Genomic DNA, 24,597 nt, shown 5'->3' on the forward strand with positions numbered 1-24,597 from the left:
GAGTTATGACACATTAGAGTATGTTATATAATATAAATATGCAGAGGTTCGCAAAAGTAGGTTTACAGTTATGAGTGACATTCTTTTTAGTTAATAAAGCAATTGTTAAAACCATAACCTGCATGTCTTTTTCCATACAAACAACTGTAAACCTACTTTTGGCCACCCTGTATATTTATGTATATCTGTACAATAGATTTGAGTACCACCACTATCAGGATACAAACTAGTTCTATTATCTCAAAAAAATTTCTTTTTTCTGCTCCTTTGTAGTCAAACCCCTAACACCTGCCAACCACTGATTTATTCTTCCTCCCTATAGCTTTGTCTTTTTTCAGAATGTCATACGCATGGGATCCTAGCTTTAACTTTTTGAGACTGGCTTCTTTCACTCTTCAAAATGCCTTTGAGAGTCATTCATGTTGGTTCATCCAGTTTGTTCCTTTTTATTGTCAAATGGTATTCTATTGTATGGATGCACAGTTTGTTTATTCATCTCCTGGAGAACATTTGGCTCTTTTCTTTTTTTTTGCAGTTATGAATAGTGCTGCTATACATTTTTTTGTGTGTGAGAATAACTTTCTGATTCTTTAGGGGAAATACCCTTAGTTGCATTGCTGGTATATGGTAACTGTATGTATAACTCTGTAAGAAATTGCCAAACTGTTTTCCAGAATGGCTCTGCAATTTTTCATTCCCACCAGGGATGCCTATGAGCTGAGATGCTGCACAGCCTTGTCAGCACTTAGTGTTGTCATTCTTTTTTTAGTGTGTTGGTATCTCATTGTGATATTAATTTGCATTTCCCTAATGGCTAATGGTATTGATCATTTTTCACTTGCTTACAGGCTGTCTTTATATCTTCCTTGATGAATGTCTGTTCAAATCTTTTGCGCATTAAAAACTGATTGTTATTAAGTCGATTAAATGATAATTGTTTTTATATAGTTTTTATATAAGTCCTTAGACAAATATGTGGTTTGCAAAATTTTCTCCCACTCTATAGATTACCTTTTCATTCTCTTAACAGTGTCTTTTGAATGACAAAAGTTTTAATTTTGATGAAGTTCAATTTATTAATTTTTTTCTTTTGTGGATCATGGCTTTGATGTCATATCTAATAACTATTTTTCTGACCTGAAGTCACAAGTATTTTCTCCCATGTTTTCTTCTAAAAGTTTTCTATTTACCTCTGTGATCCATTTTGAGCTAATATTTGTATAGGATGTAAATTACAGGTTGAAGTTTATTTTATATTTTATGCAAATTTTTGTCCAATAGTAACATCATTTTTGAAAAGACTAGCTTTTCTCCAATAAATCACCTTTGTAACTGTCAAATATCAACTGAATATATTTCTGTCAGCCTATTTCAGTACTCTGTTTTATTCCATTAATCTGAATTCCTAAGCTTTAGTAAACACCACATTGTCTTGGTTACTGTACTTTCTGAGAAGTCTTAAACTTAGTGTAAGTCAAATAGCTTTATTCTTTTTCAGAATTGTCACGGCTTTTCTTTGCTTTTCCATATAAGTTTTAGCTGCAAAAATAGGTTAAATAAATAACCGCAGCTACTAAAATCATGTAGAAATCTTGATTGGAATTGTGCTAAATCTATAGATCTGTTTGTAGAGAATGGACATATTAACTATTTTGAGTCTTCTATTCCATGAATATGGCATGTCTCTTAATTAACTGAGATTTCTTTCATCGATGAAATGGTGAAGGAATTAAGCAAAACGAAAACAAAAACAAAAACAACTCTTAGATACAGACAACAGTATGGCGATTACCAGAGGGAAAGGGGGTGGGGGCAGGTAGAAGAGGGGACAAATGTGGCAGAAGGAAACGACTTTGGGTGGTAAACACAATACAGTATATACATGATGTATTATAGAATTGTACACTTGAAACCTATATAATTTTATTAACCAATGTCACCCCAGTAAATTCAATAAAAATTGTTTAAAAGTAAAAAAAAAAAAACACCCCAGTATTTAAATTTTGGATGTATTATAAACGGTATTATTTGCTAGTGTATAGAGTAAGTTACATTTTTCATGCTGACATTATATCTTGCATTATTGATATCTTAGAGCTAAGTTTGTTATGTTATTATTTTGTTTGTTTCCTTTGCTTCCCTTTTCCTTCTTTCTAATGTGTTACTTGAACATTTTTTTTTAGAATTACCTTTTTATCTATCTATAGGGTTTTGGAGTATACCTCTGAGTTAGTTTTTTAGTGTTTGCTCCAAGTGTTATACATATAACATTATAGTCTACTGGTATCAACATTTGACCACTTCAGGTGGAGTGTAGAAACCTTAATTTTATATGTATCCCTTTGTGCTTCCCCCCCTTTGTTATATAATTGTCTTAAATATTTTCTCTAAATACATTGAAAAACTCATTAAATGTTATACTTTTTGCTTCAACATTAAAACATAATTTTAAAATTTCAAAAGAAGGATAGCCTATAATTTTACTGTTAACTATATAGAGATATTTTTCTTTTCACTGTTATTTCTTTGCTTCTGACCTTCCATTTTTTAAAAATAATTTTTAAATTCTGTTTGAAGAGCTTTCCTTTAGACTTTTGCTAGGGGGTGTTAGTTAGCAACAAATTCTCAGTTTTTCTTTATCTAAAATGCCTTCATTTCACCTTCATTCCTGGAGGTTATTTTCACTGGATAGAGAATTCCCAGTTACCAATTCTTGTCTTCAGCAATTTAAAAATATACCATTTCCTTCTGGTTTCCATGTTTTCTAATGGAAAATATACTGTTATTTGAATCTTTGCTCTTCTACAGGTAATGCATCATACTCTCTAGATGCTTTCAAATATTTTCCCTTTTTCTTTACTTTTCACAGTTTTGGTTGTGACATGTCTTGGTATGGACTTCTTTGGGTTAAGCCTGCTTGGGATTCTCAGAGCTTCTTAAATTTCTGGATTTGTACCTATTGTCAAATTTGGGAAATTTTGGTCATCATTTCTTCAAATACTTTTCTCAGCCCCACATTCTTTTTCTCTCTTTCTGCTTCACTTTTGCTTCTTAACTGAAAATAAGTGTGAGAATCCAAATATTTGCAAAGAATTACTTTTTGAGGAACTGCCAAACAGTTTTCATAGTGGCTGTATTATGTTATATTCCCACCAGCAATCTGCTAAGGGAAGGCTCCACTTTCCCCACATCTTTGTCAATACTTGTTATTTTCTCTTTTTTTTCTTCTTTCTTTCTCTTAAATTATAGCCATCTTAGTGAGTGTGAAGTGATATCTTATTGTGGTATTATTTGCATATTCTTTTTCTTAGACATTTGTGAATATTTTTTCCATTCTCTAGGTGGTTTCTTTTCTTTCTTGACAGTGTCCTTTGATGCACAAAAGTTTTTAATTTAGATGAAGTTCAATCTATGTACTTTTTCTTTTGTTACTTATGCTTTTGGTGTCATATCTGTATAGCCATTGCCAAGTTCAAGATTATGAAGGTTTATACCCATGTTTTCTTCTGTTTTATAGGTTTAACTCATATTTAGATCTTCAGTTTATTTTTAGTTAATTTTTTATTTGGTGTGAAGTAGTGGTCCAACTTTATTCTTCTGCATGTGAATATCCAGTTTTCCCAGGAAATATTTTTTATTGCTTTGACAAACAGTCTATATGATCACATGTAAGAGTTAATGAGATGAACTAATAACATGAGAATTTCCGTATATCAGTCCTTAGTGCAAAGGAAAAGTTCAGTTCAGGGATGTTAATGTAATCAAGAGTTGTGCAAGTTATCAGGGTCCATTGAAAGGCAATAGATCTCATGGCTATGTGGCAACAGGCTTTGAATCTCAGTTACTTTATGATTCAGAATCAGGGACAAGAAATTCATCCAGTGAGATTGGAGTCTTCAGAAGTAATTTCGTCTCTTAAGAGTGGGAAGTTTCAGCACAAGATTAGCACAAAACCTAATTAATTGCTGAGCTAGAGCCCCAAAGCTCAGAGTACTTCATACGCCTTTCTTCTGTCTGTAGATTGCTTCAGGATGTGGTGCAACTTAAGACCTGTATAGACAGGCTTTTATAATTTACTCAAGATACTGTTAAAGTACTGGGGCCTGCGAGTGAGTAAACCATTTTAGCTAAGTAAATAATATGTTAAAAAGCCCTCTAAACTGTGGAGATTTATAATATTAGTTACATGTCACCGAATGTGGGTGACCCTTTGTATTGTTTGTGCTTTCATTCACTAATTCTAAATATGCTGGGCGCAGGAAGTAAAATAACGAGCAAAGCACATGGCTCCAGGCCTCACAGGGCTTTAGTTTCCTGGGGACCACAAACAATCATCAGTAAGCACAAAAATATATAGTTATAAACTTTCATTAATATGAAGATAAAGCTCTTCTATGCCTTTCCATGTTTGTGCTTTCCCTGATCCTTTCCATTTTTCTCCCTCTTTCTCGCCATCCCATGTGTGGCTAAAGTATAGAAATGGTTCATACTTTTGTTTGCTATATTTATAATTAACCAAAATTGTGGTGGATATATGTTTTTTACTGTGGTAAAATATACGTAACATAAAATTTATCATTGTAACGACTTTCAGGTGTACAGTCTAGTGCTATTAAATATACTCACAGTTTTGTACTACCTTCACCAGAACATTTTCACCTTCTCAAATTGAAACTCTGTACCCATTAAATAATAACTCCCCATTCCCCTTTCCTTCAGTCCTTGTCTCTTTCTCCTTTCTGTCTCTATGAATTTGCCTTTTCTAGGTACCTCATGTAAGTGGAATCATACAATATTTGTGTGTGTGTGTCTGGCTTATTTCATTTGTCATAATGTCTTCAAGGTTTTTCCATGTTTTAGCATGTGTCAGAGTTATTTTTCTTTTTAAGGTGGAACATTTTACATTGTATGTATAAACCACATTTTGTTTATTCATTCACCTGTTGATAGCTATTTGGGTAGTTTCTACCTTTGGGCTATTATATTTTTGTTGTACTTTCATTGTATTTTGCTATACAGTTAATGATATTTGGACTAAGAAAAAATAATATTTTGTATCTATTGGCAGATATTTCACTGGAGTAAATGGAAAACAATATTTCAGTTTTATTTTCTAACTCTTTATATTAACTTTTGATGTTGATACCTTAAATTTTTTTCATACATTTAAGACCATATGCATATGGTATTTATTTTTCAGATCATATGTCTTTGTTTGGGTTGCTATAACAAAATACCACAGACTGGGAGCTTACAAACAACAAATTTATTTCTCACATTTCTGGGGGCTGGAAGTCTGAGATTAGGGTGTCCTCAGCCTTTTTCCAGGTGGCAGATTTCTTGTCTTCTTTTCACGTGATGGAACAGGCAAGGGAGCTCTCTGGGGTCTCTTATAAGGGCACTAATTCCATTCATGACCTCTCTACCCTCATAAGCTAAGTACCTCCCAAAGGCCCCACCTCCTGATACCATCATCTTTTGGGCGTTAGAATTTCAACATGAATTTTAGGGAATACAAACATTTGGATCACAGCACCATACATATGGTATAATTAATTTAATTGCTGCCTTAATTTGTTTTTATACATTTGAGAGGATATATATATAATGTAAATATATATAAATATATGTAACATATTTTTCAATTACTTAAAGAATAACATAGTATTTACTTAAAGAATTATGTGGCAAATTTTAAGTATTTAGTGAATAACCATTTAATTTTTCTAAGAAAAGTTATCCAAGTTACTTTCTATAAGTCTGTTTGTCACAGTAACTCAGTCTGTCTTAAAATGTTTTTTTTCTTTATGAAGCCTTTTTTTAATGTTTGAAATATTTTTTCTGTTTTTTGAAGTATGTACTCAATGTCCCAGTAAGTACACTTCTAGTTAAAAACACTGAAGCAATGTTGCATATAGGCACATATATAAGGATGTTCACTACAGCATTATATATAATTATGAAAAACTGGAAACAACCAAAAGTATCAGGTGATATAACTGTATAGCCAGAAGTCCCCAGAACTTCAGTTTTGAAAAGCTGTTATAATTAGTGGGCTATTTTACCTTATATCATCCACAAAAATAAATTCTAGATGGACTGCTGACCTAAATGTGAAGGATTAAATAATTCAGCTTTCAGTGGGAAACAGAACATTTTTTTTTTTTTTTTTTTTTACTTTATAATAGGCGAAGGTTTCTTAAACCAGATTTTAAAATGATTAAAAATAAACTAAAAATTGATGAGCTGGACTATATTAAAATAAAAGATATGTCCATTCAAAGATATTATTAAATGAATTAAAAGGCAAGTTTGAGAGTGCAAAGAGTATTTGTAGCATTTATGTGGACAAAAGACTAGCATCCAGAATATATGAAGAATTCCTGTTAGCACAGGTTTAGGGTATAGTTTACCTGAGGCTTACTTATCCCTACTCATTAGAATGACCCTGTGCTGTTCTTTCTTGAATGCCCTTTTGTTCAACAGAGATTCTCCTTTTTAGTTCACAATTCAAATGTTTCCAGTGCTGTGTGAGCTCTTTTTTTCTTTATAGCTCTGGTGGTTCTCTGCCTGCCTTATTTAGTTTCACACTATGCATATGCAACAAAATATTAGCCATAGACTCAAAATAATTCTTGTGTAGATTTCTGTAGTTCTTTCTCTTTGTAGCTTTCTCCTTTCTGGGTAGGGTGCTTCAAAAATTCCAGCCTTCCCAATCTCTAATCTCCTTTTTAAAAATTATGTTTTAATTGATATTAAAGAGAGAGAGGAAGGGAGAGAGAGAGAGAAACATCAATGTGAGAGAAACATTGACCAGTTGCCTCCCATACACTTCCCAGCCAGGGTTTGAACCTGCAACCTAGGTATGTGCCCTGACCAGGAATTGAAGTGGTGACCTTTTGGTGCACAGGACAGTGTTCAGCCAACTGAGCTGTACTGGCCAGGGCTCCAATCTACTTTCTTTCAACTCAGTGGGACCTTTTTTCCCCTGCATCATGGTATGAAGAGTGTCTCCTGGGAGAAGTCAGGGCTATCATTTTAGGGCTTTCTTGTTAATGGGACCCCAGTGTTTTTCCTTGGGTCTGCCTGGTTGGATGTACTGGCCCAAAAAAATGCACAAATGGGAGTCTGCAGTATAGAAAGAAAAAATAGTTTGATATTGAATTGGTCAATACAGAGATGGAGAAGTAGTGGTCTATCTAAATCAACTCTCTGATGGCATGTAAATTACAGATTATATAGCGCAAAATCACACGACACTGTGGGCTAGATGTATGTAATAAACCATTCATTCGGTTCTTTTCCAGCATCCTCTGTCCAGTTGTTGCGGGGGAAGTGGACTCTTGCACTGTCACAGGAAATGCATTTCAAGGGTACATGCACAGGAGGATGAAGGGTAGTGACAAGATTTATTGGGGGGAGCCCAGCTGGGCGTGGCTCAGCGGTTGAGCATCGACCTAGGATCCAGGCGATCAGGGTTCAATTACCGGTCAGGGCACATGCCCGGTTGTGGGCTTCATCAATGACTCTCTCATCATTGATGTTTCTATCTCTCTCTCTCCCTCTCCTTTCCTCTTTCTGAAATCAATAAAGATATATTTAAAAAAAAAAAAAAAGATTTATGGAGGGGAATAAAGGACTGCCCACAGGTTCCTGATGTCTCATCCATGGCAGGTGGCTCAGCTCCCTCTCCTTGCAGAGGAAGTCCAGCCTCTGGGGCTGCACCAAGCCCATGAAGACACCAGAACCCAGAACTGCCGTGCCGTTAGCCTGGCGTCTGAGGCTCTACTACTCCAGCACAGTCGCTGTCCCTGTCTGGTCAGCCTTTGGTGCTGTGCTTGTCCTGCTTGGCTGTCATACCCAGGCCCATGTGGCTGCTATGGAGAGAACACACAAATGCCCCTGGGTCTTTGTTAAGCTTTGATTATATATTACCCTGGCCTTGGGAGAGAGTAGGTTTTCTTTCAAACTATCCAGTCTCTTTCCTTATTCTTCCCTGGCTTGTGCTGGGCTCTCACCCTGTCCATTCTCTTTCCTGGATCTCCTAGGGTTCCATGCCCTTATCCTATTTGATCTTTTTTCAGGCTAAAATCCTCCCCTTTATGGTCCTTCTTTTGGCTCCTACTGCCCAAGCCTCAAAGCTGTGCTTTGTCATCTGACTTGTACTGCGCATGTGCTTAGCGGAAGAACCTCCCCCTGTGCCATCTTGGCTTCTACTGTGCATGTTCCCAGCAAAGGAAGTTCCCCCTCCCTGGTCCGTCTGCGCCCCCCCTTCCCCCCCGTAGTTTCCAGGAACAGATCCCTTGTTTCCTAGGGAGATTGGAAAACTGGTCTTTCCTGCCTGCTCCTGCTTACTCAGGGATTGAATCCCTTTGGCAGAGGATGGGGCTGTCCCCTGGGATGCTGTGAAGCAGTAGCTTCCTAGTTAATCCAGCTTAATTAGATGTCTGGCTCTATTCTCCCTTGTTAATACCTAACTAGCTACCTACACTAACACAGTCTTATGGTAAAGCAGCCAGGGGGTCATTCCACCTTAGGGCTCAGGAACTGAAACATAATTTTTAAGGTCCAGATGTTAATTTTAGCCTGCTAGAGGTCTCCACCATGTGACCCTTAGTCAGGCCTGTGCTTCAGCAGTTGCTGGTTATCTGGGCAAAAGACTAAGTTGGATGGGTGGGGGATAACTTCTAGGGCTATGATTTAAAATGAAATTTAATCAGTTATAAAGACCCTCGGTTTCACTCTTTGTTGAGTTTGTATTCCTCAGAGATAATAGTTCTTTGCTGCTTATTGTCCAGCATCTAAATACAGTCATTTTATATAATTTGTCCAGTAAGAAGTGGGTTCTGAATTGTGGTCCTCATACTCAACAAAGTATAATTTGAAACTCCAGATTAAGTGGGTCATCAGGACACAGGCAATATTCATCTGGCTCAGTAGTGCCTGGGCACTGACTCTGTCAGCCCTTCCTTCAAACACCTAGTAAGATGTGGTTATTGAAACTTAGTTTGACTAAAGAATAAGGTGGCCCCAAATAAATGTTTATAAATACTTCTTATTAGAAGTAAGGATTGTGTGAGTTCTTCCTAAAAAAGAACAAGCTGTAAGTATAAAATACCTCTAAAGAAGCAAGAAATAACATTACCAACAATTGTAGTCCTTTGTTCTGCTGGGTTAGTGATTTGAGAGCCAAAGAAAACTAAATTGAGATGAGCTACATCTGCTTTTTCTTTATGGGGCCATCTTGCTTCAGTGTGTTCCCTGTTCTTAGCTAAACAGAGCAGGAACCTAATCCAAACTCGATTTGATTACATTTTCTTTATTTCTCTTTTTGACCTCTCCTGATTTGAAAATTCTATACTTGTTTTTCATTCTTTAAATGCTTTTTCTTGAAATTATAACATACATCATTTATTTGACAAAGTCTGAAGTTCATCAGTACCTCTATCCTGGTACAATGCAAAGATTTTAAAAATGCTTTAACTCTGATTCTTTCCATGTTCTTACATCATTTTGTTCAGTTCTACCTTATTTTATCTCTACCTTCATTTCAATATTGTTATGGTTGCTTTGCATAATAATGTTTGTTTAGTTCCACATATAATTTTACAACTGTCTTTCATCATCATTGCCTAACTTATTTCATTTGTTGCTTTTGAGTTTATTTTTATCCTTAAATTATATTTTAAATAGCTCTTTCATCTATGATGCATGAATAGTAAACTTTGGAATGTGGAAAATATTACTTTTTCCTACTGGCTTTTCTCGTTTATGAGAAACATATCATTCCAAAATTATTTAGTTGTTAATTGTTTTTTTTTTTCAATTCAGTGGATTTTAAAATTGTCTCTTTTTAAGTTTCACTGATTCTAAGCGTGAGTAGTTTTATTTAGCCTGTTTGCATTTTTCCATACTTCTTAATCTGTTTATTCATGCTTTTTCTCAGTTCTCAATCTTCAGTCCTTGTATTTTAATTATTGTCTCCCCACCCCCAAATCTTCTCAGTTATCAGATTGAATAAGTTCGTTAGGTGTTTTCTGGACTTCTCATTCCAACACATATTGTTACTGTTTTACTTTTCTTTGTTTCTTTGTGTGGTCTTTGAAATTTTACCAATTTTCATTAGCTTTTTCTGTGTGCTATTTAACCCATCCATTGAATTTTAAATTTCACTTGTGATGTTATTAATAATTTTAGTTTTATTTAGCATTTCTTTCTCTCTCCATATATATAGGTTCATTTTTTTGTCTTCTTTTGTTCCATAAATCCCTGTTCTTTTTAATATATGTTTGTCACCTCTTTCTCCCCCCACCCACATTTTAAAACTAATTTAAATAAAAAATCATTTTTAATTGTTCTATTATCTCTATTTTCTTGTCATGCATCCTCTCATCTTAGAAGTGGTACTATGTACACTGTCATTCATGCTTTGAAGTTATTTATATGTTTATTCTTATCTGCAAACTTGATTTCTTTGAGAATTATTTTCTGTGGTGTTGTTTCTCCTATACTTTCTTTTAGTTGTGGAAGCCTCCCTGTATTAAGTAATTGTATCTGCCTGAACTCTCCGGTGTACATGGCCATAGACCAGTTTTTACATTATTATCAATTTATCAGGTTCTGCAAATATATATGGCTCAATTTTGAAACCAGTAATATAGACTTAGGATTCTGATCTCACATGGTTCACTCTGTCCTGCCCTCAGACTGGGACAGGAAGCCTCTTTTTAGTAGAACTCTAACCAGATAAGCTCTTGTATTCAGGTTTTTAGTCAGCAGTATTTTGTCTCCCAGCCTTCTGCAGTTAACCCAGTGTTTTCTCTCAGTCACAAAGGGCCTTGAGCATAAACTTCTATCTCCACTCAGGTCTCAAGGTCTGAGGTTTCCATGGGCAGTACTTGATTCAGCTCTCTCACTGTGGTATCTCGATTCCATTTTACTAGTAAGGGTTCTTTGTCTTGGCATCTAGAGACTTACTATTTTTGCTTTCAGTGGTATATATTACCATTTTTTATTATTGCCTTACATAGCATATCTAAAAAGTGGTCAGGTAATTCAAAACATGATTTTAAAAAATCGTGTAGTCTATGTTTTAAGTATTTAACATATTTATTTAGAGAAAGTTAAAAATCACTTAAATTTTTTTAATTTCCAGGTCCTCATTAAAATTCAATTTTTATTGTTAGGATTTGTTAATGTTAATATATTTTTGCTTTTGTTTTACTACTGTCTATGTTATATACGTATATATATATATTTTTAAAAATATATCTTTATTGATTTCAGAGAGAGGAAAGGAGGGGGAGACAGAGAGAGAGAAACATCAATGATGAGAGAGTAATTGATCGGCTGCCTAGCCCGCAACCTGGGCATGTGCCCCTGACCAGGAATCGAACTCCAATCACCTGGATCCTAGGTCGATGCTCAACTGCTGAGCCATGCTTGGCCAGGCTATTTTATATATTTTTAAATAACCTGCTGCCTTTATTTATTTGTTACATTATTTATTTAAATAATTACTTATTGTGTTAATTTGCATAGGATGAATCTTCAGGAAGAATTGGATAAACTTAAAGTGCATATATCTGTTGACAAAGCAACAATACAAGAATTGAATACATGGATAGCAGAGAAAAAAGAAGGTAAATTTTTTGTAAGAATAAATATTTAATGTAGGCATTTTTAAATTATCTAGTTCTTAATGTTTTTTTTCAGTTTCTTCTAAGAATCTTACATTTTCCCCCTTTCTCCACTGTTTTACTGGTTGATATTGCATTAACATTTTCACTTCTCATGAGAAAATTAAATAAAACACCTAAAAGTCAGTAAGCTTTTAATTTACTAAAAATCCAAATAAGATGTTTTACAAGGAGAAAACAAAATTTGTTTTTATTCATTGATAAAGTTTTGCTAGTTAAGTTTTATTTAAAGTTTTATGGTTAATATAGACTTACTGTACTCAATATCAATATTTTTGTTTGACATACATTTTTTTTTTTTTGAAATTGTTTAGTTCTTACCTATTGTTCTGGAATCAAATTTTTATAGATAGAATGAAACTTGGGTATCTGCAATTCTGCAACCTGCCTGCCTAATAGCCTCAAAGTGTTCACTAAGAAGGAATGTATGTATCCCTTCCAATGCAAATTTATTCCTTTGTTAAAATCAAGATAATTATGTTTACTATAATACTTCAGTCCATACTTTAGTACCTTATTAGAAAAAAAAGTAAATAAGGTGGTTTGACAGGATTTCTTCTTATTTAACCTTGCTACAGCTTGATTGTTACCAGTATATGTTTTAGGTGTTGACAATTTATACTTAATAATTTATGGATAGTAATTAATTTTTTATGTACCACTCATTTGTCTATTGTCCCAATTATTATTATTGTTCCAGTTACTCTTATGTATGTCACTGGTAACTTGCCAATATTCGAACACCTTTATTTTACACCATTGATTTATATCATATTTCAAGCTTACTCTTTTATTAGTTTCTGAAACACTGGTTTTCTCCTATTTTACCTTCTGCTTTTCTTTCCTGTATTTCTCAGTCTTCTACTGGAACTTTTTTCCATTTTTTTCTTAACTATTGGGGTTCTCTAGTCTTTAACCTTGGTTTACTTCCTAAAAATAATAACTTTGTTGTTTTTGGAAAAATTATGCATATTTAAAAGCATTCAAGCAATAAGAAAGAAGAAAACGAACAAAGAAATAACTACTTCACTAACACTTAAAAATCAATTTCAGTATTAATCATCAAATCAAAAATATCTTTATACTAATATAGAAAGAAGACTAGATAGAGAAATTATGTAAAAAAATGAATCATAATATATGCTCTCTTTTTAAAAAAAGATATTTACATATTTTTTTATTTGGAGCCTAACTTATAAATAAAAACAGACATGTAAAAGCAGAGGAACTGTTGTTGGACTTTAGATAAATGTTTCATTATTCAAGAGATATTAATTTCTTATTCCCGCTAACATTTAAAAGAAAAGTTGCAAAATTATTGAAGATGGAATTACTTTATATTTTTTAAAGTATATATTTTAATTTCAGGGTGTATTAAAAATTAACATATTGCCTTGCAAGATGAAAAAAAATCATTTTTAAAAAACGTTTTACTTTGTTTCCCCCACATCTTGAGTTTATTTATTAATTACCTCTTAATTTTAATAAAGTCTATAAGTTCATATATTGTAACAATGATTTCCTAGTTTTAAAGTCTTACAGGCACAGAGATATTGTGGGTTCAGGTCCAAACTTCCACACAAAGCAAATATCACAATAAAGCAAGTCACATGAATTTTTTGGTTTCCCAGTGCATATAAAGGTTATTTTTTACTATATTATAGATTATTAAGTGTGCTATAGCATTAGGTCTAATAAAACAATGTACCTACTTTAATTAAAAGTACTTTATTGCTAAAAACTGCTAACAAGTTTTTAATGAGCCATCTGAGCCTTTAATGAGTCATAATCTTTTGATGGTGGAAGGTCTTGCCTCTGTATTGATGAAAATGAAGTATCTGTGGAGTACAATAAAGTAAAGCCCAAGAAAATGAGGTGTGCCTATATATAATGATCGCAATACTCATCACATTTTTTAAGCCATGGCCTTTCTGATATGAGTTTTTATTTTGAATTATTTCTTGGTTGGCCAGATATGATTTAAAGTATGGTTTGTTTCAAGAAGGAATCAAAATAGCAATATTTGTAAGGCATTAGATGTTTGAGAGTATGTTTCAACTCCTTGCTTTGGGTGTGACTTGCTTTTGCTATATGGATGTTTGAGTTTTTACGTTTTCCAATTTGTTATTCTGAAATTTAAATAAGAATATGCGCTGACATGCTTTGTTCTAAATTGTGTTTTCTTGGATTATCTATGTAATTTATTATTTGTTAATTAAGATCTTCCTTCCGTCCAAGGAAATTTTTCTTGTATATATTTTCTGCATGTCTTCTATTCCATTTTTAATACTCTAATTCAAGGACATCACTTGTCTTTGTTACATTATTTTTTTGTCTGGCTTTCATATCTATTTTCTTTTAATTTTTTATCTTTGTCTTTTTCTTATACAATAGCTTATCTACAGTTTTAGCCATGTATATTGTTTCCTTTGTTCTTCCTAATATTTCGATTAGATCTACAATGATGTTTTTGATTCTTAATTTATTGCCTCAACTCTTCAAATTACCACTTTATTTCATGTGGATGTATTATCTCTTTTCTGAGCTCATATTTTATTAAATTTGGGGTTTTGGTAAGTTCTTCGCTTACTTTATCTGTTTTCTTCCACACTGGATTTAAAGGTTTTTTTTTTGTTAAATGTTCAGATCAGTCCACCTAATAGAGATTTTTTTTCCTGGTCTGGAAAGGGTGATCCCAGGGATTAAAATTGTTATCTGTCTTGCCTATAGTGTTAGATGTAACCAGTCCTGGATGTTCTTATCTTCCTCTACTGAAAACCATTTCTTCTGTTCTTCATTCCTTTCTATAGATCCAGATTTACATTTGGTATCATTTCCTTTCTTCTTGAAGGACTCCCTTTAATATTTTTTGGAGTGTACATGTGCTGGTGATGAATTTTTCAGCTTTTATACACTTAAAAAAAAACTCTATTTGTCTTCATTTTTGAAAGATATTTTTAATAAGTATAGAATTCAGCATTGACAGGGTTTTTTTGTACATTAAAAATTTTACTCTACTGTCTTCTGGCTTAACTTGTTTCTGATGAGAATTCTGCTGTCATTCTTAAATTTTTTTGAGTCTACGTCATTTATTTTTTTCTCACTCTCCTTTTGGGAGCATGAACTATTATGGGGCCTGTGTGAGCTTTGGAGATAGTTTCCTTTAGTCCTTTTAGGTAGATTTTTCTTTGGATTCTTTATGTACATGCATGTGCTGATCAGTGCTTAGCTAAAGACTCCAGGGGAACCTTCTATATATCTTCAGAGCTCTTTCTGTCTCTGAGCAGATCTCTTCTCTCTGGCACTTTCCCCTGCAAACTCTTGCTTCCTTGACCTTCCTAGACTCTGATATCTGTCTCTGCAATTTAGGATGATCAAGATCACCAGATTCCACTTAGGTCCCCCATTTCTGTGCTGTGGCCTGGAAGCTCTCTATAGGCAGTAAGCTGCAGCAATCATAGAGTTCATTTAATGTGTTTTCCCTCTCTCAGGGATGCCTACCTTGTATTATCTTATGCCCAATGTCTGAAAAACATTTTTTTCATATATTTTGTATAGTTTTTAGTTATAACATATGGAAAGTTAAATCTGGTGCCTCTGGCTTACTTTTATTATCATTGAACATGTTTTTTCCTGGATTAAAATCCCCAACCTATATGACTAGTAACCTGTCTCCATGTACCAGATATATATTTATTTCCTACTACATGTTTTTCCCTGGCTATTTTTACAAGATCTCAAAAGTTAAGCTTGTCCTTTTTAAAAAAACTCATTACCTTACCTCTCAAATCAGTTCTACCTTTTCTAGACCTCCCATATGAACACCTTAAGCCCTTCCCACACTAAATTTCTCTTTCCTGAAAATTGCAATTCATAATGCACTGAATCTTTAATACAATCCCAATCCCACATAATCTCTGTTAGGAGTTCAACTGAGCTGAGCTGCCAGGTGTCCAAGTAGCTGATTTAAGATAATAGGCAAAAATAAATGCAACAGAAAAGCCTTTAATCACTTATTCTATAAGCAAGAGGCTAAAATGGAGAAAGCACAAACTCCCCATGTACCACCTTCCCCCATGGAACTGCACTCCAGTTGAGGATCAGATGGATCAGCATAGACAGAGGGGTTATCTCACTGCCAAAGGAGTCTTGAACAAAAATATCCTGTATTTTTATTGACCTGGGTCTTGGATGAGGGGGCAGGGGGAAGGCTGCGAGAGGAAAAGTACTAAGTACTGAATAAGAATGAAGAAAAGTGTCTTTAAAGTTACCATTACCCCAGAACAACCAAATAAGATCATTGGAGGAAAAGTGCACAAATTGGAAACGTATTGTGGTCACATTTGAGTAATGAGGAAGGGTAAAAGTAAAACTCTCAGGCACCTTTTATCTAAAGTTCATATGTTATGTCCTCGCCAGTGTAGCTCAGTTGGTTGAGTGTTGTCCCGTGCACCGAAAGGTCACCAATTTGATTCCTGGTCAGCACACATACCCAGGTTGTGGCTTCAGTCCCCAGTTGGGGTGCATACAGAAGGCATCCGATAGATCTTCCTCTCTCTCTCCCTCTTTCTTCCTCTCTCTCTAAAATCAATAAAAACATTTAAAAAAATAAAGTTCATATGTTATCATGATCATAAGCATTGGAGAGCATCTAAATCGTTGAGTCAGCATCAGGGTTCTGGCGGGCAACTTTCAATAGCCCTGGTTAGGACATGTTGGGAAAACTGTCTCATCAGAATTTGTCTACTTCAATTTCAGGGAATCTTTATTGTCAGTTCATCAGATGGTGTGCAGGTCCAGTCAGGGCTAGGTGCTTTCTTTACATGTATCACATGAATCCAGGCATGAGTTCCCTGGTGTTTGGTTACAAGGGTTGGTTAGCAGTACCTGATAGAGGCCTTTCCAGCCAGGCTGAAGAGAGTCTTTCTGGAGGTTACAAGGGTTGGGTAGCAGTAAATGATAGGGGTCTTTCCAGCAAGGCTGAAGAGAATCTTTCTGGAGGTGTCTTTTCCAGTGGATGAAATCTCCAAGTTGGAAAATGTTCTGCTTAAGATCTTCGTCTCCCTGGAGTGCTCTGTGAAAACACTGATCTGTCAGAACATGGTTAATTTTGATAGAATCAACTAGGCCTTTACTATATTGAATTATATCTCTTTTCATTAGCTGTGGATCAAAAGAGGCAGGGACCAAGTGTATAGGGTGCCCTGTGATTATCTCAAAGGGTAAGAGTCTATGAATTCCAAAGGGGGTGGGTCTGAGATTTACAAGGACCAATAGCAATGCTTTCAGCAAAGGTATTTGGAGAGCCTCTACAAATTTTGTTAATTGAGTATTAATAATAGCATTAATGCATTTAACTAAAACTGAGAATTGAGGGTGGTAAGTGCAGTATAAGTGTTATTGAAGCACCTGGCTGGTAAAATGGGTTCTCCAATCACTACGGAGTTCATGAGGGGATCCCAGGTAGGGATGAACTTTCCCAAAAGGATTTTAGCCACAGAAGAGATAGTAGCCTATGTACAAAGGAAAGTTTCAGTCCTTGGAGAAAACATACAGACCATGACCAGAACACATTTATATTCATGAGACAGCGTAAGCTGTATGAAATCCATTTGCCAGCCCTCATATGGTCCATTAGGTAATTTAAAATGTCTGGGAGCAATGTGAGTAGGTTTCCCTGGGTTATACTTTGGACAAGTGGGACAGGCGAGGTAAGTGCATTTTGCAGCCTTATTCATATTTCCCCACCAATGTTGATTCATGAATGCTATCATTTTGTTAGTGGACCAGTGGTTTAATTCATGTATGGTAGTTAGGAGTGGGGATTTAATTTTTGGTGGGATTGGGTTGCTATTTGTCTTGAACCAGAGCTTTCTCTTTTTATCAAACCAACAATTGTTGGATTTCCAATCTTGTTTTTCCTCTCTGAGGCCAATTGTTGGGCTTCTCTAGCTAGTTTTCCTAAGTTATCATTTGGGAAAATGTGCTTTTGGACCATGACAGAGGCTTAAATGCTGTTGGTCCCTTTAAAGGCAGCATTCCTCATGAAAGTGTCAACAATGTGATTTTCCTTAGCTTCCAGAGAGTCAAATGTAGAATACCTTGGGATCTTAAGAGCTAAACCAGCAAGTAAAAGTATAGCATCCAATAATTCCTGAACATATGGGCCATTTTTACATTTTATTTCTGCTGGAAGTAAGGAAGTCATGTTGTTTTCACAACATTCCAAAACCATGAGCTACTCTAAAAGCATATCTACTATTAGTATTAAGTGTGAGAACTTATAATTCATCTTGGCCCAGAGTAACCAAAGGCAAAGGTTCCACTTTAGTTACATCAAAGGGTGTTGATATTGCATATCCAGCACAATATTTGCCATTTTCACCTTTTTAATAAGAACCATCAGTCAACCATGAGAAGTCAGCATTACTCAAAATAGTTTCCTGTAGGTCATCACTATGGGTCAGGAGGTGGTCCATCAGTGTTAAGCAGTTGTGAAGGACGTCATCAGTAATAGAGAGGAGAAGAGCAGCAGAGTTAAGGTTACAAAAATGTGAAAGAGCCCTGGTCAGGTGGCTCAGTTGGTTGGAGCAATGTCCCATGCACCAAAAGTTTGCGGGTTTGTTTCCTGGTCGGGGCATATACGCAGGTTGGGGGTTCGATCCCTGGTTGGGGTATGTACAGGAGGCAACCAGATGCTGCTTCTCTCTCACATCAATGTCTGTCTATCTGTCTGTCTCTCCCTTCCTTTCTCTCTAAAATCAATAAAAACATATCCTCTGGTGAGGATTTAAAAAAAAAAAAAACATGTAAAAGAGGTATGTGAAGAGCAGTCAACAAAAGGACTTCATAGGAGGTGAGTCAGGTGACTGAAAAAATGTTGAGTAGGGTGAGAATTCAGGAGAGCTTCTACTGCATGGAGTAGAAAGATAGTTAAAGGGTGTCCCACAATGATTTCTTTGGTGGCCTTAACTAAAAGGGCAATTGAGGAGACTTTGGAGGAAGAGCAAAGCAGCAAGTCATCCATGTATTGCAACAAAGTAGATCCCCTAGGGAACTACATACATATCATCCAGATCAGCCTTCAGGATTTGGTATAAATAAGAAAGGCTCTCAGTAGAACCCTGAGGCATTACTGTCTGGTGGATCGTTTTCCTTCCCAGTGAAGGCCGGTGGCTGTTGGCTAGCCTCATCAACTGGAATGCTGAAGAGTGCACTGCATAAGTCAATCACAGTGACGAGTTTACTTTCTGTTGGGATGGATGTTAGAGTGTAGGAGGGTTTGGAACAACAGGATTTCATGGGATAACGATGTTATTTATTGCTTGGAGGTACTGGACAGACCTACACCCTTGGGTTTTCTCACAGGTAAAAGAGGAGTATTACGGGAACTAGTGCAAGGGATAATGAGGACCTGAGTTTTGTAATCTGCTATTATGTGCTTTATACCTTGAAGGGCTCCTCTACTTGTGGGGTATTGATTGATTCTAGAAAGAGATTTTAAGGGTTATATCTGAATCTTGATAGGAGGAGGTGCACTGTGAATTCCACCAATATTAGTTAAAGATTTTGCCCATTCAGAGGGATGGCAGCTGAACCACTAGGGACAAATGGTCAGTGCTCCCAGATTCAGCTATAGTACTGTCAGAAATGGAGCATATAGTTTCCAAGGGTCATGTAATTCACCTGATTGGCTAATTTGATGGCTACTGTCAAATTGTAGATTTACCTCTTTTGGTAGAAAGAAATTCCAGCATGATACTGTTATAACAAGTCCTAATAAATAACTAGGAGTGGAGGAACTAAAGAGAAAATGGTGAGCATCTCTTAAGGGATTTTAGGTTCAAAGACAGGAACCTGTTGCGGTTTATTAGAGATCCCCACTATTTGAACTATTTTAGTACTTTGAGCCAGGAGCTGCTTTACAGCAGTGGGGTTGACCACTGAGAGCGTGGCTTCTGTGCCAGTAAAGACAGAGAGAACCCTGGCCGGTTTGGTTCAGTGGTTAGAGCATCAGCCTGAGGTCCAGGTTCGATTCTGGCCAAGGGCACACACCTCAGTGGCAGATTCGATCCCCAGCCCCAGTTGGGGCATGTGAGGGAGGCAACCAATCGATGTGTCTCTCTCACATTGATGTTTCTCTCCACCCCCCCTTCCACTCTCTCTGAAAAGCCATGGCAAAAATATCCTCAGGTGAGGGTTAAAAAAAAAGACAGAGATTCATTCTCAATCTGGAGAGTTGTTTCTCTGAGCCCAATAAGAGGAGGATTGGGAGGAGCTCCTGTAGTTTCTCCAACTCCTGACAGTGGGAATTAGGACACTGGAAGGACTGGTTAGAAGGCTGAAGGTGTCTGAAGTGCTTAAATTTGTGACACTTTCTTTTCTGGTGCCCTGGTTCTTTGCAATAACAGCAGAAACTAAGAAGTTTTTTGCTTTTGTATAGGGACCTTCATTTGCCAGAGTTGAAAATTAAGAATTTTAGTGGTCTTTCTTTCAGGTCACTCATCTAGAGTGAGCAGGCTGATTTGCCTGGCTCAGTTGGTTGAGTGTCATCCTGTGCACCAAAGGGTTGAGGATTCGATTCTCAATCAGGGCACATACCTGGGTTGCAGATCCCATCCTGGTTAGGGTGCAAACAAGAGGCAACCAAATGATGTTTCTTTCTTTCATTGACATCTCTCTCTCTCTCCATCTCCCCTCATCTTTCTCTAAAATCAATAAAAATCCTCAGGTGAAGATTAAAAAAGAAAAAGAAAAGAATGTCTGTGCAGGAAGCATCATATGATTAGTAAAAAAATAATTGTAGAGGAGGAAAATTTATTGTTCCTCTGTCCTTCTGAGTTCTTAGCTGAAACCCCTGAAATAAAAGACAGATTAACAAGAGAAAAAGAAAGAGTTTATTAACATGTATACCTCATGTACACATGGGAGATACCGAGGGAAAAGAGAGTAAGGCAAAGAAATGGCTTTAGAATTCAGGATTAAATACCATCTTAATGCAGAATGAAGAAGGAACGTAGGCCTCTCAGGGGTGAATAAATGATTTTAGGAAAGATGAATGGGTCCTAGAAGATTAAATGAGAGGTATGAAGTTTGTGACAAAGTTTGTCTGGATGTGGTAGACACTTCTAGTCTCCTCTCTTGTGATAAGAGTCAATTTTCCCTGGTTGATGAAATTCCATAGGGGAGTTTGGAAAAAGCCCTTTTCTATGACTACTATTTTTCAAGTGCCTACAGTTCAAAATAATCAATATACCATAGTGGCATGTTTTGAGATGGCATATTCTTCACCTTTTATAAATGATAATGGATTTAAAAATTAATTTTTAAAATAGCTAAAAGAAAATCTCAAAGGAAGAGAAAAGGTTGCAGATGAATTTAGATTAGCCTTTTAAATAATTTTTGCCCAGCCGGGTGTGGCTGTTGAGCATTGACCTAGGATCCAGGAGTTCGAGGTTTGATTCCTGATCGGGGCACATGCCCGGGTTGCGGTCTCAATCCCCAGTCAGGGAACCACCCAGCATGAGCTACACAGCTATCTGCAGATGGCTGTTACTTGTGCTAGGCTTTGAAAGTCTAAGCTGTGAATCAAGGCAGGCTGCTGCTAGTTCCAGGCATGCCACTTAGAAAGAGGTATGGGGCATGCCAAGGCCAGATCGGGGTTTGTGAACCTTTCAGAAATTTTAGGAAAGTCCGCAGCATAAGCCACAACAAGCCATTTGTATGGAAAAGTCACTGGAAACAACCTGAGTGGGCCCGAAAGTTGGGGGTGTGGATCTCAGGAAATCACCAGGGCAGAGGTGAACAGTGTTAGCCTGGTTGATGGGGACGCAGATATGGTGCCCCTCTGCCAACTCTGTGGGGGTCAGGGTTTAGCAAAGGAACAATGGCCTCTGCCAGCACTTATGTCTGGGAAAAAGCTCCCTCTCCAGCCCTTACCCCAAAGCCGGACAATTCAGTTCCTTTCTGTAGGTCTCTGGTGCCTTTTGAACTGCTGCCCCAGCCCTGGGGCTCAGAGCAAATGAGTCCCAGTAAGTCTGTGCATAGGCCCTTTAAGAGGAGTACCTGGGACTCCAGTAGCCCTGTCTCACTCAGCTACAATGCCCCTGGTTTTCATAGCTAGAGGTTATGGGACTTCTCTTCCTGGCACTGGAACCCTAGGGTGGGGGGCTTGGTGTAGGGCTGTGACCCCTCTCTCTTCAGGGGAGCCTCTGCAGCTGATATTTTCCTCCTGATTTTTAACCACCACACATAGATGAGGGGACCGGCCTATTCTGAGTCTTCGCCCCTCCTACCATTCTCTATGTAGCTTCTTCTTTATATACTTAGTTATAGGACTTCTGTTTAGCTAGACTTCAGGTGGTTCTGAATGATAGTTGTTTTATAGTTTAGTTGTAATTTTGATGTGGCTGTGGGAAGATGCGAGTACCACATTTACCACCATCCTGACCGAACCAATTTAGATCAATTTCTAACATAATCCAAAAGAACTAAGAGAGAAGAAAAAACATAGAAGCTAGAATAAAATAAGTTTAAATAACTACGAACAAGCAAAGTTAAAAGTTAAAAAAAAGAAGAGAGAGATGGAGCTCCTGTAAAAGAATATAAATCAGAATAAATTTTTATAGTAGTAAAAATAAAACGTAGAAAATTTTTTAAAAAATAAGTCTCCAGTAAGGTGGTTTCCACCCTAGGAATAAAATAGAAGTGTATATTTCTACCACTCTTTGTTCATTTTCCAAATCCTTAGATCCTTGACAGGAAAAAGAATCAAGGGGCAAAGTGTTGGTTTTTTGCTTTTCTCCATGCCTGGCCCTAGCTACTTGAGTATTCTTTATAAAGCCCACGAATATGAGAAATAAACTTTTTAGCAGACAATCACAAGTGAACATGGTCAGCCAGACTCCTTGGTGGGCTTTGCTCACCAAGAGCACAGAGGAGCAACCAGATTTATTTTTAAATTTATCTTAGGGAGCCTTTATTTTAATGGAGTTATTTAGTTCTTACTAGCACTCTATGTTCTGTGAGTATAGAACTATTTTCTTTTTGAGAGTAACTATCACACTTAGAACTATAGCGGATATTTAAATAGCTAGAACAGATGAATTGTATTTGCATATTATTTCTATATTGCTGAAAGAGTGTTGTAAATGAATTCAGCACCATGGTGTTAAGAGACTAGAAAAAGAAACTTGGGAATCAATAGATTATTATCAAGGTAAAGGTACATATTCCCCTGGTGACAAATTCTACCTATTCTAGTTTTTATTATCCTTAAGATAGTGCTCTATTTATTTCATAAGTACAGAAGTTTTAATTGGATATGTCATGTTTCAAAGACAAAAGAAATGCCTAATTCACTCTAACAAACTTGTTAGTCACTGTTTATACCAAGAGGATTTCTACTCTACAGAGAATAATATTGTTTTCCTTTTCCTTTGTTGATAAATCAAAGTTTTACACTGACCTACAGCAGCCAAGCATACTTTAAAGCAAAATCATTTCAGTCTATCACAGATATGTTTCCTTTTAGGTTTATGCATTCTTTTTTGCCCCCTTTTTTATTGTTTAAGAAATATTTTATCCCAAAAATAATTCAGTAAGAAAATGTTAAATTTGTCACAGTTACTTATCTGATAAAAGAAAACCTATTTATAGGTTTTAATGTATTTTAATTTTAATAATATTAACTGAAGTTTTATGATTTTTATTAAAGCGACTATGTTGCTTGTATATTAGTCAAATGCATGGCAAGGATAGGAATGATTTCTAGAAATAACTTCATCCATTACCTGGGTTTTTATTTGTTATAAAGTCACAGTTTTTCTGGAAATGTGGTATTTATGGTTTACTCTGCCCAATGCATGATCTTTTACTCAAAAAAAAAGGGGTGGTGGGGGATGTTACAGATTCAGTTCACCCTAATTCTGCTACTGTTTGCTTTGTTCAGCAATCACTCTGATCCTGCTGGCAGGGAACAAGATCCAGAGAACAAAACTAGTAGTGACTTGTGTAGATAAAAAGGCAATGAATTCCGCTTTTAAGGCAAAGGGGGAATCTCTACAAAAGAATGAAAATAGGAATAAAAGTACAGTATTGTTAACCCACAGATCTGTTGTACCTTTGAAAATCTTACACTGCAAAAAAAAAAAATGACACTACAAAGATATATAATTATGTGACTGAAAATCCTAAAAAAGGTCAGCATTTATTTATTGGCCATATACTTGACAATAAAATAGACTAGATTATTCATAATTGAGAAACAGTAGGACTCGTTTCCTTAAAATTATGGGACAGGGTTTTAGCAATATATGAGGTACCATAATATTATTTATTCTCTACCAGAACAACTCTGTAGATATGGTGAAGAAGATGGGGTCAGGAAGAGTACTCCAGAGAAGAATGGGAAAGAAATGTCGGAGCGGACATTACAGAAGGTAGTCTAATCTGTAAGATATTGAGCTGAGCAAGTTAAATCTGAATTTTAACATAAAGGATTATATTTTAAAACTAGGGCACATGAACTTAAACCTTGTGTGAATCCTTAATTTAAATTCATAATTCAAAATTATTGACTTGCCAAAATGGGGTAAAAAAAAATCAATGTTCATGAAATAAATGTGGAAACACTTGTGCTTCTGTTGACATAGATTAAAAATATTTGCCAAGATGAAAGGAAGAGAATGACAACAATAGAAATTACAAAAATTTGCACTATGTGTTTATTAGTTATAACATGGCAGTTTTACTTTAAAATGGGACATATGAGACTGTACGTTGCACTTTAGCAAGCATACAGATTTACAATATTTGAACTAAAAATATGAGACAGTTTTAGCTTCAGCACAGTAAAACAGTACTATAATGAGTCATCTCATTTTGGATGAAAATTTAT

General features: G+C 35.9%; 1 protein-coding gene across 6 annotated transcripts in view; it reads left to right on the forward strand.

The window, feature by feature from the left end:
- CNTLN (centlein) overlaps window positions 1-24,597 on the forward strand; it is a gene marked incomplete at its 5' end in the record, with an annotated part of 188,269 nt that overhangs the window by 93,812 nt on the left and 69,860 nt on the right. For 4 of the 6 annotated variants that reach the window (XM_081151643.1, XM_081151645.1, XM_081151644.1 and 1 more), the window contains 2 exons: window positions 11,542-11,642; window positions 24,048-24,139. In XM_081151643.1, coding sequence (XP_081007769.1) covers window positions 11,542-11,642; window positions 24,048-24,139 — 193 coding nt within the window. The remainder of the gene's footprint in view (window positions 1-11,541; window positions 11,643-24,047; window positions 24,140-24,597) is intronic. The other 2 variants (XM_081151647.1, XM_081151648.1) reach the window with 1 other exon arrangement.

The sequence above is a fragment of the Miniopterus schreibersii genome (genome assembly GCF_964146895.1).
Source record: "Miniopterus schreibersii genome assembly, chromosome: 11".
NCBI lineage: Eukaryota > Metazoa > Chordata > Mammalia > Chiroptera > Miniopteridae > Miniopterus > Miniopterus schreibersii.